The sequence below is a fragment of the Monopterus albus genome, unplaced genomic scaffold (genome assembly GCF_001952655.1).
Source record: "Monopterus albus unplaced genomic scaffold, M_albus_1.0 scaffold159.1, whole genome shotgun sequence".
Lineage (NCBI taxonomy): Eukaryota > Metazoa > Chordata > Actinopteri > Synbranchiformes > Synbranchidae > Monopterus > Monopterus albus.
The window spans coordinates 754,079-772,575 of NW_018128039.1; the positions used below are offsets into that span (position 1 = coordinate 754,079).

General features: G+C 42.5%; 1 protein-coding gene across 6 annotated transcripts in view; it reads right to left on the reverse strand.

Annotated features, from left to right (window-relative positions):
- The window catches only part of sgcd (sarcoglycan, delta (dystrophin-associated glycoprotein)), a 241,934-nt gene that overhangs the window by 132,491 nt on the left and 90,946 nt on the right, over positions 1-18,497 (reverse strand). For 4 of the 6 annotated variants that reach the window (XM_020615170.1, XM_020615174.1, XM_020615168.1 and 1 more), the window contains 2 exons: positions 7,809-7,870; positions 3,582-3,778 (listed from right to left, as the gene is read on the reverse strand). In XM_020615170.1, coding sequence (XP_020470826.1) covers positions 3,582-3,626 — 45 coding nt within the window. In that variant the 5' untranslated portion in view covers positions 3,627-3,778; positions 7,809-7,870. The remainder of the gene's footprint in view (positions 1-3,581; positions 3,779-7,808; positions 7,871-18,497) is intronic. The other 2 variants (XM_020615172.1, XM_020615173.1) reach the window with 1 other exon arrangement.

Sequence of the window (18,497 nt, forward strand, 5' to 3'; positions counted from 1 at the left end):
TAGGGAAAAGCTTTGTAGGAAAGTATTTCCCATCAGTGAGAGAATCATCTGATCATCACACATCCAGTCAAATGAACTGATTTCAGTCAGTAATGCGGGTTTGACCCAGCTCTGACACAACACAGTTTCAAATTCTGCGACCAGCACACAGTTATACTAACAAAGCAACCATATGTAGATACCGTCATCGTGCCATGACATTACAGAGATGTTTTTCTATTGTGAAATTACAAGTAACATTACATCCCTAAAACACACTGAGCCTTGTATCACTGTAAAGAAGCCAAGACAAAAGAAAACAAAAGCATCATCCTGTATCCAAGACCAACACAATGCACTGGTAAAAGAGCTGCTGTTGCAGATTTGTTGATGATAAATATCCATTAATTTACCATTAGCATGTTCTTGACAGATTTCAGAAAAGAATGTTGCCCATGGATTAGCAGCCGCCCTTCCTGTTGTTGTTTCACCATAATAGCAATGGAGTAATGATGAAGTAGAGAAACTCCCACTGAAAAGCTTTTCCTTTTCAGCATCTTGTGTGAAGTGGTGCCGACGGCCTCTCGTGGAGCCTGAGCTCGTGTTAAAGAGGCGCTCTGTCTCGTCAGCAACAGCTCCCTGCTGCACGCCACAGGCCTGGTGTCCTGCCACCGCGGCAGTTTATGCAGTTTTGATGCCAGTCTGTGATCATCTTGTCAAAACTGAATTTGTGTCCTGCTACGTGGCATCTCTCTTACTTTCTAGGATGAAACAGAACCTGCTGAGATTTTCTTATTAACATGTTGAGTGATCCAAGCCTTAATATTTGCATGGATCCACATCTTGATTTACATAAAATTGTTTCTATTTTGTGTATCATACATTTCAAAATACATTCCACATACAGAAGGTAGATTCATGTACAGCTTCCTCATGAAACTCAAAGCTAAATTATTCAAAGCTAAAGCTGAAACTGTTAATTAAGACTTGTGGCAGAATCAACTGTCATTATGGTGTCAGTGGTCAAGAGTTATTGCGTGTGATACTGCGTGCTGCGTTTAAACTGCATCATTGAACAATCCCTCTCTGCAGTCAGTAAGCACGTTTTGCTTTGTATGATAATACAAAATGTTATAATCCGTTATCAGTCCAGAAATGAACTGTAAGGTGCAGAAAAAGGCCACATACTGCTGCTCTTTTTGACCATGGAGGCTGTTTTTAGTTGCTGAGTTAGTGTCACGCTGCTGCCAGTGCTGTTCTTCTCCGACTATGCTGGGTTTGTTCAAGTTGGTGCTGACTCCCCTTAGACCCTTTTCAGACTGGGTATCTGTTTTTGAAAATTAGTTTATGTACTTTTAGTTTGGGCCAGTTTTCCACAGATTACTTTTATTCATTTAAATGCAAATATCACTGACATGTTATTCCACCAAATTAGTACTGCACTTCAATAACATTAAGAGATGATTACAACTGATGCAGCGGGGGCCAAAATAAACTATTCTTTAGTCCCTAGTGTGGGTCTAGTTCCAAAAACAATGAGTACTACACTTCCCACAGTGCAACACAACAGCAAATTTTTAGTGTCTGGTAAATAATCACACTTTTCAAACCCAAGACTGTGAAAAGGTACCGTCGTCTGAAGCACAGTTCATAGTAAACAACCCTGGTGACATCACTATGACATCATCAGGGCTATTTTTTCTGACTTGACATTATACAATTATTTTTACTTCCTGTAACAAATAAACTGATCTTAAAAGTTTGATTCACTCTGCATCCAGGTCCTCTGAGATCTCCAATCTTTGTTCCATCTGTAGGGATCATGACACAATCAAAGACCATCAGGTTCCCCCTACATCTTGGTTTTTCCTGAGCCGCTCGCTGTTTTATAGCATCATACTTACACTTGGTATTGGGTGACTACAGTAGAGGTCGGCATGTCATCTATGGAGTGTTACAGTGGTTGTTAAGAGGATGGAGTGTATTGCTTCTTTTGTTTGTAAGGAAATGCTGAATCAACAATAAAACATGATCGAAATAAAGTCAGTATATAAGACGAATCCCCTACACTGACTGGATGACAGCAGTCACTGATTCTTGCTTGCTTTTGCAGCATGTCTGAATACCAACAAAATGAAGTACGACTCAAACTGAGCTGGTCTCAAATGTATGTCTATGGCATCCGGTTTAAATAGCTGCTAGTGAGGGTCTGACGTTTATTTATAGAAAGCTATTTATTACAGATTGGGTTTTATGTTCCTTCTCCCATTGGAACTATTTTTATTGTTGCTGTGCTCAGAGCTCAAAAATTACTTTGGTGAGTACAAGGTTATTATTACGCAAGATGTGTTCACTTTCATTGCTGTAAGGTATATATGAGCTGAAACCAGCACACGCTTAGCTTAGGACAAAGACTGGGAACAGGGGAACAGCCTGGCCCTGTCCAAAGGAAACAACGTCCACCTATCACCACCTCTAAAGCCCATTTCACAACTGCTGTAATTCCAGTCTGACTCACCCCATCGTTAGCATAGCATTTGCAGTGTTGTCCTAGGATTCTTGCTCAAAGTTAAACCAGCAGCATCTGTGTGTTCTGAACCCAGGTTTCTGGTCACTGCTGTTTCACATCAGAGCACCCTAAGAGAACTGAAGTAATGACAGATCAGTTTTGGTCAAGGAGCCATTTGCTTGACGATGCTTCAGGGTCATCAAGTGCCACTAAACTGGAAAAGCTTAATGTAATTATTAATTAATTTATCTTTTAAGCTCAAAGCGGGTCCATTAGTTTTTTGTTGTGGACTCTCAACAGCCCTGCTGGTTCTTTTTGTGTCTCTCCACATCATCCTGTGCTGCCTTGCTCTCATTTGTCACAGTCACAACTCTTCTTCTTCTCATCTTCTTTCTCTTCATCTGAATGTGCAAAGCTCTGCCTCACTCTTTTTCCTCTGTTTCCTATCCTTTCACCCCATTTGTTATCAATCCTTTCAAGTATTTCACTCTTTTCAACAGATTTCTTTCCTGCTTACTTCAGCTCTCTCTCCTCTCCGATTCCTTTCACCTCTCCCTCTCCTCCCTCCCTTTTTGTTTCTGCTCTTCCCTTCACTCACATTCTCTCACGGTTTCGCTTCCTCTCACTGTCTTTCACCTCCGCCTCATCTCTTTGCTTGGGTCTATTTTTCTCCGGCTTCCTTTTCTCTATTATTTTCTTTCTGTCCATTGCCTCCATATCCTTCTAGCCTGTCTCCTCATTCATCTCTTTTGTCTTCTCCTCGTTCCCTTGCATGCCAACGCCTGCGTATCTCAGGCCGCAGCGCAGAAAGAGTTGGAGATGGTGACAGAGACTGGCTGTGTGTGCTGTGCACCAAATCCCCAGCTGACCTCCTACCGCATTTGAACTCTCTAATCTTGTGACAAAAGGAATGAGGCAATGAGCTGCTGCTTTATGGGAAAGGTCAAACTGCTAACTAATCTGCCCCCCACCCCCCCATCATCCCCCGACGGTGCTCTCTGCTCTAAACATCCCGCTGTGCCATTGCTCTCATGTCTTGAGGTAACTGCATACTGCAGAGCGCCTTCACAAGTTTTGTGTAGCAATTAATTACCCTCACTGTAGCCGGCACATATGGGCTATTATCATAAGGCCTCATGGGAAGATATTTCCTGCAACCATTATTCTGTGGGAAGTGACAGGGAATGTTTTAAAATGCCAGCAGGCTTTTATTTCACTCCTTTGTTGGTCCTGTAGTCAGGCCAGAGACGAGCACACAGGGCTTCTTGGTTACTTTTTAACTTTCTTGGTCTGCAAAAACAGAGAAGGCAGAGAAAGTAAGGAACAATGTGAAAGAGAAGTTGGGATGACTAGTATCTTGTGCGTAAGACAACAGATCAGTTCCTTTCCTTTTACATGTACAGCATGTTTCTGAAAAGCTCAGTAAACAGACTAACATCTTGAGAAAGGCTAACGAGCTGAGTCCCACAAGAAGAATTACGATCTCGGGAACACTGTCGGTATCAGTCCCTTGAGAATATGACAGTGTGAAGTCAGACCTCCGGCTCAGATGACTCACATATTTCGGCAGATACAAGTCACCAGGGAAATCTGCTGGGTGCTTTTTTCGTCTTTGTCATGTCAGAATATGCAGAGGTTCAGTTCTTTACAACAAGTGAATTTCAGGCAAAGTTCAGGTCATACTTTTTTGACAGAACTTTATACAACTGTATTCAGACACTGGGGATTCAAGCAACGATACATATTACTATGGTTAATGTTTCACATGAGCCACAGAGGTGTCAGAAATACTTTTAATTTGATGAAGCCCTCCAAGTTCATTGTTTCCCAGAGTGAACCTTTTTGTTTAGAAACAACATTTCCCTGCATCTCCCGGTGTCCTGGCTGAGCGCCTCGTTTTGTACGCCCCCTCTCTCCTTCCATTGCTCATTTTTCACTCTCTCTCCTTCTTTTCCATTCTTCGCTCTCTCCTGTTCAACCCCTCGTTCTAGGCCTCTTTGCTTTCCTTCCTGTATTGTTGGCACTGCTAATGGGCTTCTCGAAGTGGCCTTCAGAAGCAGCTGGATCGCCGCCGGGAGCCTTTGGAGACCTGCCAGGCCGTCATATGCTCCTATCCACTTTATCCTCCTCACACATTTTAATCTCTTCTTTCTCTCTGCCACCATTCATCCATCCTCGCCCTCTCCCACTCTCAGCCTCCTTCTTTATTTATCTCCCTCTTCAGTCTTCTGCATCTCTTCGCTTGTCAGTGTCTCCTCTTTGCATCTCAGTTCTTTTCTTCCAAAATGTATCACGCTGTAAAATCACTGTCCAGTCTTTCTGTCAAAAACAAAATGGGTATTTCATGAAGCTAAATGATAATAATTATCATTTAGCTGTACTCCAAACTATTTCTTAGAAGTTTTAACAACCTGGTTTTTCACCTAAGAGGCGGAACCAAATGCCACTGTTGTTGCACAGTCAAAAGGTGGGACTTTTTATCATTTACACAACTACTTTATCCCTTCGACACATTGTTTACTTCAGCTCTGGTTTCCTCTGATTGATGGCTTTTGTTTGTAGATATTTGACATTCAGAATCTGATGAGGGGTTTGGCCATCAGCTGCACTGATAGAAACCGAGTGTTTGCTTCTCCATGCGTCACATTCTGGGTTTAAAACAGTTTCCAGGCTGAAGGAATGTCACAGAACATCCCAAAAACTTGTTTACTTAAGGCAGCGAGGGGATAAAATCATCAACTTGATGCATCAACCTGCAACTCATGCAGAAAATCTTTGGCAGGTCCTGTTCTGCGGTGTGGTTGGTGCTCCAATGTGTGGTTCCCATTGCAACATTTCGTAATCAGTGACCTCAGGCAGACACGCAACCTGTCACTCAGCATTTGTTTTTTCTCCTTTCTTCTATTTGTTTCTTTCCTTTCTATGCCTATTTCGCCATCTGCAGAGAGATCTCGCTTTCTATTTTGTGCTTCTCTTTTCCATCACTATTTCCTGTAGCTTTCTTTAGAATCATTAACATGCTAACACTAGTTACACAAGTAATAGTTTTCCATCCCTGTACAAATTATTTTAAGGTGCCTCAGTTTTTAGAATATGTGCAAATTGATGAAATATGAAACAGGTTCTGTGTCAAGTCAAAGTCCTGAAAGAATTAAGCTACAAAACAAAGATGTGGATGCTCCAGGGTATCTGCACACTCACACACAAACATGAAAACACAAACATGCAAGATGAATACTCAGTCGAAAAATGACTACGCCCCTGGGGAGGCTGATGTTTGCAAATTTGGAAAAAATTAACTTCCAAAGAAAAGTGAACACATTTGTGTCTTCAGCTTCATGCCTGCACAAAGACAAGAAACTAAACAGGTCTTCGCTGCTAAAATATTCATTCATTCATTTTCTACCGCTTAGTCCCTGAACGGGGTCACGGGTGGGGCCGGAGCCAATCGGGCGAAGGCGGGGTACACCCTGAACAGGTCGCCAATCCATCGCAGGGCTAACACATAGACGAACAACCACACACACGCACGCACGCACTCCTACGGGCAATTTAGAGACACCAATCAACCTAAGTTGCAGGTCTTTGGTCAGTGGGAGGAAGCCGGAGTACCCGGAGAGAACCCACGCAAGCACGGGGAGAACATGCACACAGAAAGGTCCCAGGTGGGGCCCGAACCCAGAAACTTCTCGCTGTGAGGCAACGGCGCTAACCACTGTGCCACCGTGCTGCCAAAGTAACTAAAGCTAAAAGTCGATTGTCAAACTGACCCATCATGAGTTTGATGCTCCTGTTTGTACAGCAGACACACCAGCAGCATTATCATTTGGGTAACTCAGCGGCTTTGGCATTCCTCTAACCTTTCTTCGCTGATACTGAATGACAAGATGTCATTTTTTGCAGGAATCTCATTTTGGTTTATTAGAATAAAACACCCTCAATGTGGCGTCAAAGAACAGAGCAGTCAAACTGAGCTGTGGTGATTGTGTCGCTGACTGACTCAGCATGTCCTCATAATGTGTGAAAATGCTGATCACATTCATGAACACATCAGTGCCTGAAATCTGTTAATCTGCAGTGTGTTATGGATCAAACTGTTGCCATTTTTTGGCCTTTTTACTACTTCTTTAATCATATGTGATGCCACTTTCCAATTCAATACCAGATAAAACCCAGGCTGGTATTGCCGATACCAATACAGATACAGATACTTTGTACAAAAAAACAATGATGTTTTGACACACAAAACACTTGGTTATGATTAGACACACAAACTAGTTGATTAGCTTTAGGGGAAAAAAACTATTAGGTTAGGGTTTAAGAACAAAAAATGATTGGTTAGGTTTCGGCGCAAAAACTACTTGGTTACGTTGAGGGAAAAAAATGACTTGGTCATGTTTAGGAACAAAACCACATGGTTACATTTAGGAATAAAAACCCTTGAAAAACTCAACTCACACACTGGAATTGAACTGGTGTCTTCTGGGGAGGGTCCTGTGTTGCGTCTACCTAGCCACCTACCACAACCCTCCTCCTCCGAACGCCGGCTTTGTGCCTACATTTCTTCGTAATAACCTGCTGGAGTTTCCTGTCGTATTGTAGAGGACGACACTCTCACCAGCTACTAATTCTTTCTTTCTTGCTGGCTAAAATAATTTTGTTTTATTTTAGAGTCTGTCAGCAAAGTAAGCCAAACCCATTGGCTACAAGTCCACAAGTCCAGTAACATGACAGCATTTGCTATTGTTCCTGCCGTCTCTCTGTCTGCTTTATAAAGCCATTTTCTGTTTTCTTGCTTTAATAAACACCTGTGAAATCAGTCTAACCACAATGGCAACACAACAGTATGTGCCAGAATACAGCTGGCTGCTCTGTGCCTTTGTTTGTTCTCACACCGCTGCCACAGAGCCAACAGGAAGCGGTGGCCGGCACACATCGCACAGTGAAGCAGATGTTGAGTAGGCCTGAATTCAGGAGGGGCACGTGAGCTTTTCTGCTCAGCTTCACTTAGTTAAAACACTGTATCATTATGGATGGAAAGCAGCTCAGAGCATTTACTCAAGCACAATTTTCATGTACGTTATGAAGTTATATTTTATATTACACAATACTGTTTCGCTCTGTTTCATAAAAAATGTACTTTTCCTTCACTACATTTATCTCAAAGGCACAGTTATACCTTTATGTATGCATTAAATAAGAGATCTCAGTACGTCTTTTACCACATTCACGTTGCACATTTACACTCAAGCGAACATGCAGTTTAGGAACAAAAACACCAAAATACACTGATTACAGACTGAAACACACACTCGCTTACCTCAGTGTATGAGTGTGCTGATTCTGAGTTTCTGACAGGGTCCAGGGGATTCTTCTAATCACCTGAAATGAGGAAGTAGAAAGATATGGTCAGCATGTGAGGGAAGGGCCACCTTTAAGCTGATCATCTTCTCCCTGGCCCATATTATTATTTCCCCAAGTTTCTCCAATTAGGGAGTGCTGATGTGGGATCAGAGCACAGATCTCCCAGAGTCATCGCTTTATGGAGAGAAAAGGCGGAACCAGGAAGAACCGAGGGACAGGATCAGCAGAATTCCTCAAACATCCTTTACAAGTGAAGCTTCATGGAGCTCTGGAGGTCGGCTCTACTCTCTGAGCGCTCGTTTCAGGTCATGTTGTGCTGTGTGGACTTTTGTTCCTCCTTTTTAAATCACTGCCATTTAGTCGTTTACCAACATAGCATTAAGAACTTAATAATAAAAAAGTAAATGCAAATTCATCATTCTTTTGTTTATTGCACTTCATTTATGGTTTAATGACACAATAAGCTGCTGACTCTGAACTATTCTTGGACAAAGAATACAAAATTAAAAACAGTATTTCATGTAGCCATTTTCTGATTGTTCAAAGTAAATATACAACTTTTTAAAAATGCTGCGGCTGGAATCACTCAACATGGACATAAGAAAGAAAAGAAGAGAGCTGTCTGAGAAGGACTAAAGGAATAAAACCACTTCCAACCACTGCTGAGGGAAAGGCTACAGGAACATCTCAAATCGACTTGTTCCTGTGAGCACAGCTGCTGATACAATCAGAAAGCGTTAGGTCCATGGGAGTGTAACCGACCTCGCTGGATGTGGCCGCAGGAGAAAAACTGAGTCTGAGCAGCAGTTCTACAGTAATACAGTAAAGGTGTAGTGATGCTGAGGGCTGCGTTTCCCTCCACAAATCCAGTGTCAGTGTACAGAGCTGTTAATATTGGGGACACACCTGGACTGAGTCTTTAATATTCCCTATTAGTTTGGGGAATAAAAGGGAATTAGCGGCTCAGCAGAGTGGAGCGTATGGAGGGTTAAAAATGTGAACGAATCAGCAGCTTTCACTGAAAATACTTTGAATCTGTGCTGAGTTTGAAAAGGGGGTGAGAGCATTCAGCAAGGTGTGTTTATTGTTTACTGCCTGTAATCCTGCTGGGTCCATATTCAAATACGCTTCATACACTGAACAGTAAAGGAGTTTGTTTTATAACAATGGAACCTAAAGTTACAGTACTCCAATAACTAAATTCTATCAGCCTAATGTGTCTCCCTGTTAAATTTAAGGATTGAGCTGGTTTGGGCTGATATAAAAGTATGGAGACATCAGAACACTTCACCCTCATGAAACAGTTAAACATTTCATTCTGAAAGCATGTGTGTGAATGTGTTGCTACAACAACGATAAAACCTGCCACATTTGGCACATCAGGAAAGGCAAAGGGTCTCGAGCCACTGCAGCCACTACTCTATATAAACCACACTTCCTTAATTTAAGTTGATGTTCACCTTGCTTCATCCATTCACTCCCCACATGCAGCTCACAGCCATCCTACTGATGGAGCCCGAGCTGGGAGGGAAATGCACAGCGCTCTTACCTGTGCCACTTTTGGCACTCATTTGTTTTTGATTCTACATGGAGAAGGGTGCCGCTGATCTACTGAGGGCTGAAATTAAAAACTGTATCCTCTGTCCGAGGAAAGTTTCACTGAGGCAGCTGCTCCCCCTGACTTGCTATTATCACATTAGTGCTTTCTTGTGTTTGTGCTCACACTCTTTGAATTATCATGCAGCGCTGAGCTCACAGTGACACACCATATTTTACGGGCTGCTGTCAGCCTACGGGGTCACAGCCTTCTGAACATGACTTTATTTTCATTGTTTCATGCAAAGACATTGCGGTAAAGCAGCTACCGCAGAAAGAGGTGGATGGGTGGAAACGAGCAAGTCATGTTCAGAATAATTACTAACATATGTTTTAGATGTTTTATGGATTTATAGGGTGAAGCTAACATCTACAGATAATATCCTGAAAATACCCTGCAAAAAGCATTCATCTTAAAAAGTGTTTCTCACATTACTAAATGCAGACACCTCATTTTAATATCAAACCACTGAAGGAAACTGACCATAGTGCTTCCTAATCCAGTTTATTCATTTGGATATTTACATTGATTGTGACTTTATTGTCAACACATCCAGTCCAGACAGGAAGTGTTTGGACAGATGCTTACTTTTTTGTTCTTCAGACTCAGCGATTCAGCACATTCAGTTTGAAACAAAATACCAGATACTGCCTCAGTGTGCAAAGTTTCAGCTTTAAGTTGAATAGGTTCACATTAGTACTGACAGAACTGTGTGGGTGATGCAGCCTTTTGGCTCAAAAGGAGTAAAGTGTGGAGGAGCAAAGGACCGGCTCACGACCAACGCGTCATCTGTCAAACATTGTGCTGCTTCTGTTACTGGGGGTGTATGGTTACCAGTGGAAGTGGCACACTGGTGTTTATTGATGAGTCCACTGCTGATGGAAACAACAGGATGAACGCAGCCAAATCAATCAGAAGTCAAAGCTCCACCAGGGAAGACGCAAAGCACCTGCTGCTGTCGATGGGTCGAAGACCTCAAAGGATTTTCCACCAACTGTTGATTTTGATTGATTTCATGTGTGTCTGTTCAGTCACTTCTGAAACCTTAAACTTTGTATTAAAAGGGGCTATATTTGTTGTAAACCTACTCAAATTAAAGCTCAGACTTGACACTTTAATGCAGTATTTAGTGCGTTATTTCAAATAGACTGTGATGAATCATAATGTACATCAACTAGTCCTTATGAAGTAAGCATGCTGAATGTGTCCTCTGTCTTAGCAAATCAGTTCTGATTCTGAAAAATATTTGAAATTGTGCTTTGCTATGTGGTTCAGCCCTTTTCTAGCCTTTTTAAGAGCACCCACTCTCAGTAGGTTAAAATGCGCCTGTTCCTGTGTACTGTGAAAAATCCAAGATCCAATTGAGTTCTGAGAATTTGCCAAACATGGAAAACCTGAGTGAATCTGCAAATAAGCAGCTCACGTTTTGCCTTTTTGATCCTTTAGATCTCACTCTCATTGCAATTTTTAATGATGAAACTAACTTTTGGGAGAGATCAAAAACACAGTGTGTGTGTCTGCGAGATCATAGCTGTTAGTAAGAATATGTTGTTAGCTGGGATGGACCAGTGAAACCAAAAAGATGAGTGGGAAAAAAAAAAATCCATAAATCCTCAGACTCGCATGACAAAAACAAACCTGCAAACAAAACAAGCTAAAAAAGGAAACACTTCCAGTCTGCTAAAAAAAAGCAAAGAGCAGACTCTCTGGGGAAAATGAAGGATTCGGTTTCCAGGCAGCCTGCATAAGTAGCAGCTGATGGCACAAGGGGCTCAAAAGGACTCAGAAGCTCTGAACACTGCAAATGTCCTGCAAGAGCCCGCCTGAGAAATGAGCTGCTGGAAACCAATCAAGCTGCAATGAATCAACGTGCTCGAAGCTTTTCTAGAGCAGAAGGGAGGGAACGATCATGTCTGCAACACACACACACACGCAAGGACACCTGATATCAGAGGCAGGAAAAGGCACTCAACACACACCTGGCTGTCAGATTTTCTTTATGCATGTAGACTTTGCACTTTCTTTTTTCTCACAGCACAGAGGCCTCAACACTGATTTTTCATTTTAATATCAATTGACTGTTAACTACTGGAAGACAAATAAAGGGTTCATAAACTAATGAATATTTGTACTGCACATAGAGTGGGTACAGAAAGTATTCAGACCCCCTTAAATTTTTCACTCTTTGTTATATTGCAGCCATATGCTAAAATCATTTGTTCATTTTTTGGAATGATGCAACAAGTTTTTCACACCTGCATTTGGGGATCCTCTGCCATTCCTCCTTGCAGATCCTCTCCAGTTCTGTCAGGTTGGATGGTAAACGTTGGTGGACAGCCATTTTCAGGTCTCTCCAGAGATGCTCAATTGGGTTTAAGTCAGGGCTCTGGCTGGACCATTCAAGAACAGTCACGGAGTTGTTGTGAAGCCACTCCTTCGTTATTTTAGCTGTGTGCTTAGGGTCATTGTCTTGTTTGAAGGTGAACCTTCGGCCCAGTCTGAGGTCCTGAGCACTCTGGAGAAGGTTTTCGTCCAGGATATCCCTGTACTTGGCCGCATTCATCCTTCCCTCGATTGCAACCAGTCGTCCTGTCCCTGCAGCTGAAAAACACCCCCATAGCATGATGCTGCCACCACCATGCTTCACTGTTGGGACTGTATTGGACAGGTGATGAGCAGTGCCTGGTTTTCTCCACACATACCGCTTAGAATTAAGGCCAAAAAGTTCTATCTTGGTCTCATCAGACCAGAGAATCTTATTTCTCACCATCTTGGAGTCCTTCAGGTGTTTTTTAGCAAACTCCATGCAGGCTTTCATGTGTCTTGCACTGAGGAGAGGCTTCTGTCGGGGCACTCTGCCCTAAAGCCCCGACTGGTGGAGGGCTGCAGTGATGGTTGACTTTCTACAACTTTCTCTCATCTCCTGACTGTATCTCTGGAGCTCAGCCACAGTCATCTTTGGGTTCTTCTGTACTTCTCTCACCAAGGCTCTTCTCCCCCGATAGCTCAGTTTGGTCGGACGGCCAGCTCTAGGAAGGGTTCTGGTCGTCCTAAACGTCTTCCATTTAAGGATTATGGAGGCCACTGTGCTCTTAGGAACCTTAAGTGCAGCAGAATTTTTTTTTGTAACCTTGGCCAGATCTGTGCCTTGCCACAGTTCTGTCTCTGAGCTCTTCAGGCAGTTCCTTTGACCTCATGATTCTCATTTGCTCTGACATGCACTGTGAGCTGTAGGGTCTTATATAGACAGGTGTGTGGCTTTCCTAATCACGTCCAATCAGTATAATCAAACACAGCTGGACTCAAATGAAGGTGTAGAGCCATCTCAGGGATGATCAGAAGAAATGGACAGCACCTAAGTTAAATATGAGTGTCAGAGCAAAGGGTCTGAATACTTATGACCATGTGATATTTCAGTTTTTCTTTTTTAATAAATCTGCAAAAATGTCAAAAATTGTTTTTCTGTCAATATAGGGTGCTGTGTGTACATTAATGAGGAAAAAAAAGAACTTAAATGATTTTAGCATATGGCTGCAATATAACAAAGAGTGAAAAATTTAAGGGGGTCTGAATACTTTCCGTACCCACTGTATATGCTTATTTACACTCCATACTGTTTGACATGGCTGTGGAAGTCAAATGATTTGCCTCCACTATGAATGAAATCTCTGTCTGGAAAAGAAAGAAAAGAACAGCAAAGGAAATGAAATGAATAAAAAGAAAGAGGAGGGGGGGGGGGGGGAGGAAATGAAAAGATACAGTATTGTCTGTGGTTGTCGTCACTGATAAGTAGTAAAAAACAGCCATGTCATTTTCACTGAACCTTCCTTTTCTCTGTCTGCACCGATTTCCATTCACACTCTTATTTTCAACTACTCACTTGCACCTTTTTGGCTTCTTGCCCTCCCAGTCGTCCCTTTGCAGAGATCCTTGTTACTCTATCTCAGCGCTTTCCATCTGTTTTCTCCATCTAAACCTCTGAGTTTCTAGGTCACTCTCTGTCTCTCCCCTTCTGTTTCAGCTCCACAGGCTTTTCTCACCCTCTCCATCCATCTCGCTGCAGCTAAGACAGATTAAAGTGGAGGCAGAGGCTGTATTAATGGCCATCAGCTCATCCTGTGCAGGCAGTTTCACTGTCTGCACTATCTACCTGCTTAATTAGTCGAGAGGCGATGAACCTGGCGCCAACTGCACACACACATCCTAATCGGTACAATGTGTCCTGATGAGCACCTTGCACTGATTCATTTCATTGTCTTACCTTATTCTATACAGTATTTCCAGATAAATAATTTGTAGATTTCAGTATTTTATCTGTCTTAACAAGTACTGATCGGTATGTATTGCACAGCTTTAAAGAGCTGGTACTGTGACCCCTTTTGGACCCAGTTTTATGAAGTATTGAATGTATTTTAATCATATCTATGACATTTTATTCACCCAGACTTGTTGAGATTTCTTTAAGAGGAGAGGAGGAAGACCTCTGCCATCATCAGACCCACTAAAACATCTGCTGTTGTAAACACTCAGTGTCTGGTAGTTATGATAAATGTTCTTATACATACATAGCACATTTCTATGCATTGAAGTGCACTCAAAGTGTTTCACACTAGTTCCCCCATTCACTCACACAATCACACTCTGGTGACATCACCAGTAGCAAGTAGGGCTTCAGTGTCTTCCTCAAGGACACTTAATATACTTAATAACTATTTTGATTGTGTTAATTATATCTAAACAGGGTAATGTGTGCATCCTCTCACAACTTGGAATGAGAGCCAGGACCAGGGCCTGTATTAGTCAAGCATCTGAGAGTAGGAAATCACTCCTAACTTGCCAAAAATTCTCAGAATGATGCATTTTTGGTCCTATTTTAGGAGAAGTAAGAGTAATTTATCAACGTTCCTATCTTAGGCAATCACTCCCATCGCCACCAAAATGTAGGACAGCTCTAGAGGTGTCTAACTGGTTAGTAGCTGCCAGGAGGTGGTGTTCAGACAGAGATAAGCACACAGACTCCATGGGAGCAGAGATGTTTTACTTACACTTATGACACTGAGCTCATTAAAAGATACAGTTTGATCATAAATGGAACAGTTTCTGTGACAGAGCTTGTGGAAGATTCAGTTGCTCCAACAAAAGAAAGAACATGTTGACTCCACTTAAACTGCAGTCACTGCATCTTTAGGCTACACGTTTTATTAACAAAGCAGGTGCAGCAGCAGTGATGATTTGAGCCTGTCAAAGTCAACAGTTTTGGCTGTAATGAGGCCCCGATCGCTTTTACAGCTCCACTGATTTGTTCATTTCCACAACACTCACTGTAAAGCAATGAAAAACCAACTGCAAAACACAGGCCGCTGGTTTCCTTGGACACGGTGGAGTCATCAATGGCACACACATTAAAATCATCACTACAAACACGAACGAAGGTGCTCCTGAGAATCGAAAACGTTACCACAGCTTAAGAGGCTGTGAACTACATGATGGATTTAGCAGCCATACAGGGTCAGCGCTGGTGCCTCATAGCAAGGAGGGCCCGGGTTTGAACCCGGGCCGACCCACGGCCTTTCTGTGTGGAGTCTGCATGCTCTCCCTGTGCGAGTTCTCTCCGGGTACTCCGGCTTCCTCCCACAGTCCAAATACATGCAGCTTAGGTTGACTGGTGACTCTAAACTGCCCGTAGGAGTGAGTGTGAGTGTGTGTGTGGTTGTTTGTCTACATGTCAGCCCTGTAACAGACCAGCAACCTGTCCAGGGTGGACCCTGCCTCTCGCCCAGTGACAGCTGGGATTGGCTCCAGCCCTCTGTGATGTGTTTATTTAGGACTCTGACCCTGTCTGAGAAAGATTTGAGGGGGTGGAATCTTTTATTTAGCAACAGAAATGTACAGGTATTAGTACAGGAAGGGATGTCAGCTTGTTTTACAGTCCATAGATTCAACAGGGATATCAACCTTGACAAGTCAAATTCTGCAAAATATTCCTTTCAACACAGAAAAGAAGCATATTATTCAATCATTTGGAACATTTTTAAGCAGAAAGTTGGATATTACATTTATATGTAGCATTTCAGGACAATGAGACAATGAGCTTTGTTTTCAGTTGCCAAATTCTTGCACACCTCAATGCATTTAGATGATTAAGCATGAAAAGCATCTTGTCTGCTGCTGATCCTATTTGTTGTTACATGTGGTGTTGGACTCCTACTAAGTACCTACACATGAGGTGCCTGAAGGAATTTCATTGTTTTTATAATACAGCATGTCTTTTTAAATGACTACTCTCCATTACGTGTTTACGTGTCTGCAACTCAGATCTCCCCAGTGGGACACTGAAGTAGTGAAGAGAACTGAACCCGTCACCCTGGTGACACCCCGTGCACAATCACTGTAGGAACAGCACGTGTGTGATCTGGTAAATCCTGAGCCGTCAGTGAACACAGGAATAATAAACCTTCCTGGGTCCCTCAGCTCTCACAGCTCTGATGACTTATTACCAGCTGTGTCAAAGCTGAATGCTGCGCTACAGCTTCGCAGAGAGGAGGCTTGACTGGGTTTATGACTGCACTGTGTATGTGTGTGTGAGTTCGTAGAGTGTGGTGCGTGTGAGCATTCTCCTGCACATGGATACACATCTGAAGAGAAATACAATTTCCAACCTCACACTAACCTTAAACCATGTTGCCACCCTAAAATTCAGTGATTTGATTGTGGGGGCTCGGCCACCGGAGGCTGGTCCCCACAATGTGAGTGTGTTAACAGGTTTCAGTCCTCATAATGTAATACAAAGGCACACACTCAGACACACATGGTAGCGTGGGCAGAGGACCTGCTGTGCAGTGGACACACAAGAAAGCCATGAATTCAGTTTTATCTTGACCTTTAGCTGGAAATGGAAATACCTAAGAACATGTGCTTGCGTGTATGTGCACGGGCAGGGAATCTCGAGTCCATCTGATTTAGTCGCTCTGCAAAAGGTCTCGGGTTTATTCTCTGTTTGAGGTTAAAACTTCAGCCAGCTGTTTACACTGACCTGTAATACCACTTCCCTAATAGGGTTTCCACATTTTTTCATTGTGTATACATTTATTTTTTAATGTACACAAGGTTAAATCTCCAAATCTCCCACAACAGTTCATAGGGACAATAATATTCATTCATTACATTATGAACAACAACCAAATACGGTAATGATTCGACAAACTGCTAAGTTTGCCCCATTGTTTGCAGCATGAATGTGTAAATAGAAACCTGATGGTGACGCTAGAGGAAAGGTCGGGACATGATTTAATATTTGCTTAATCATTCTAGAGAAATGACACAACGAATTGAAAAGGTGAGATTAAGGGAAGTGTGGTGTTCCCAAATTAATAACATGATGAAAGTTTGCAACCCCCTGGCTCCATCATCACAAACCCACATCATCCACCAATCCAAAGGTCAATCTGCAACAGTGAAACATCTTCGGGATACTAATTCACCTGCGGTAGATTTGTCCTCTTTGACAACAAAGGCAGGCGCACTGAAAGTTAAAAGCAAGAGTGCTGTGCCATCCAAATGGAGCTCATCATCATGCTTAGTGTTGAGGTTAGGTTATGTCTGGATACCTTGGCCTGACACCCCACTCTTTGGGGCCAAAACATGGGTAAACATCATTTAACTCGTATGCTGAGCTTCCACATGAATGCTCTCCCATTCAATATAACTACCATTCAGTGGCTTTTATCAGTTGTTATCCTGACCAAAAAATGTGGGTGCATTACAAACAGTGCCTGGAAAGGCAAAAAAATTATTTTAAAATGTGTTCCAGCAACAAAGGTTAACCAAAACGATCTGACAAAAGATTAACCTTGAAGATCTTCAAGCTTCTTAGACATAAAAAAAGACTCACAGGCTCATGAGTGAGCATCGCCCAGTGGTTTGATGGCTGCTGAACTGCTCTGAATCGACAGCGACAGAGATAGACAGGCCGAGAGAGGGGAAGGAATTTAAAAGCATGAGATACGACTACATGGCGAAATGATTAGCTGAGGTCTAGAATGGAAATGGAGGGAGGCAATGGAAATGAAATGATGGACAGAAAAGCTGGAGGTGGAAAGAAACCTGGATGAGTGAGCAGAGCAAAAAGCAGCCACTCTCCCTCACCACTCAACAGCCCTGACCCCCACCCATAGAATTGTGGGAAAGTTGCAGTGTGTGGGTGGGTGAGACAACCCTCCTCCTCCCCCGGTGACCTTTAAAACGTACTGTTCTCTTCTGATCTAGTGTGACATTTTCATGCCTGACAACATCTGTTCACTTTGAAACGGAAAGAATATGCTGAAGCTCCACAGTCAACAGAAGTGATGGACACTAGGTCAACAGGTACTTGGACACCCAGTCCTAAGGTGTGGACAGTATACAGTCTGTCATGGCAACTGAAAACTATCAAAATCATTAAAATCAACTGCTCAAAAAGCTGAAGTAAACACATAAAGCGTCAGATCTTGATGACCAAATTATTCAAGTTGAAAACCTTTACTAATGTGCACTGTATTCATTCGTTGAGAAGAAAATGACATAACAACGGTCAATGGAAATCAAAGTGAAATATTGGCTCATCCAAGTTGTGTGGGATAATCAGGTCGACATGTGACAAAGCATGGCAGAGATTAATTCCAGAAAACTACGCCTGGCCGCGTTAAGACTCAAGTTTAACCAGTCAACCAACATGTTTCCCACAGCATCTACAGCTTTTTCTCAATGGCAGAATAGCCATAAAGCAAAGAACATATGCAGGAACACTAGCCAAAAACGGAGGAAGAGGGTTTTCTCTTCCAGTTGGTCGAAAACCCACCAGGTTATAAGACAAGGATTGAATACTGAGTAAAAATGAGCACCCATATATCAGTAGAGTGGTGATATTATGTGGAAAGAGCAGAGAAAGCAGCGAAAACAAAGGAGGACGAGCTATGACAGACGGCAAGCCAGACACACTGGTGCCATCTTACACACCAGATGGTGCCGGTGGCTTCTTTAATTTTATTTTATAGCCTAATCAACACTATT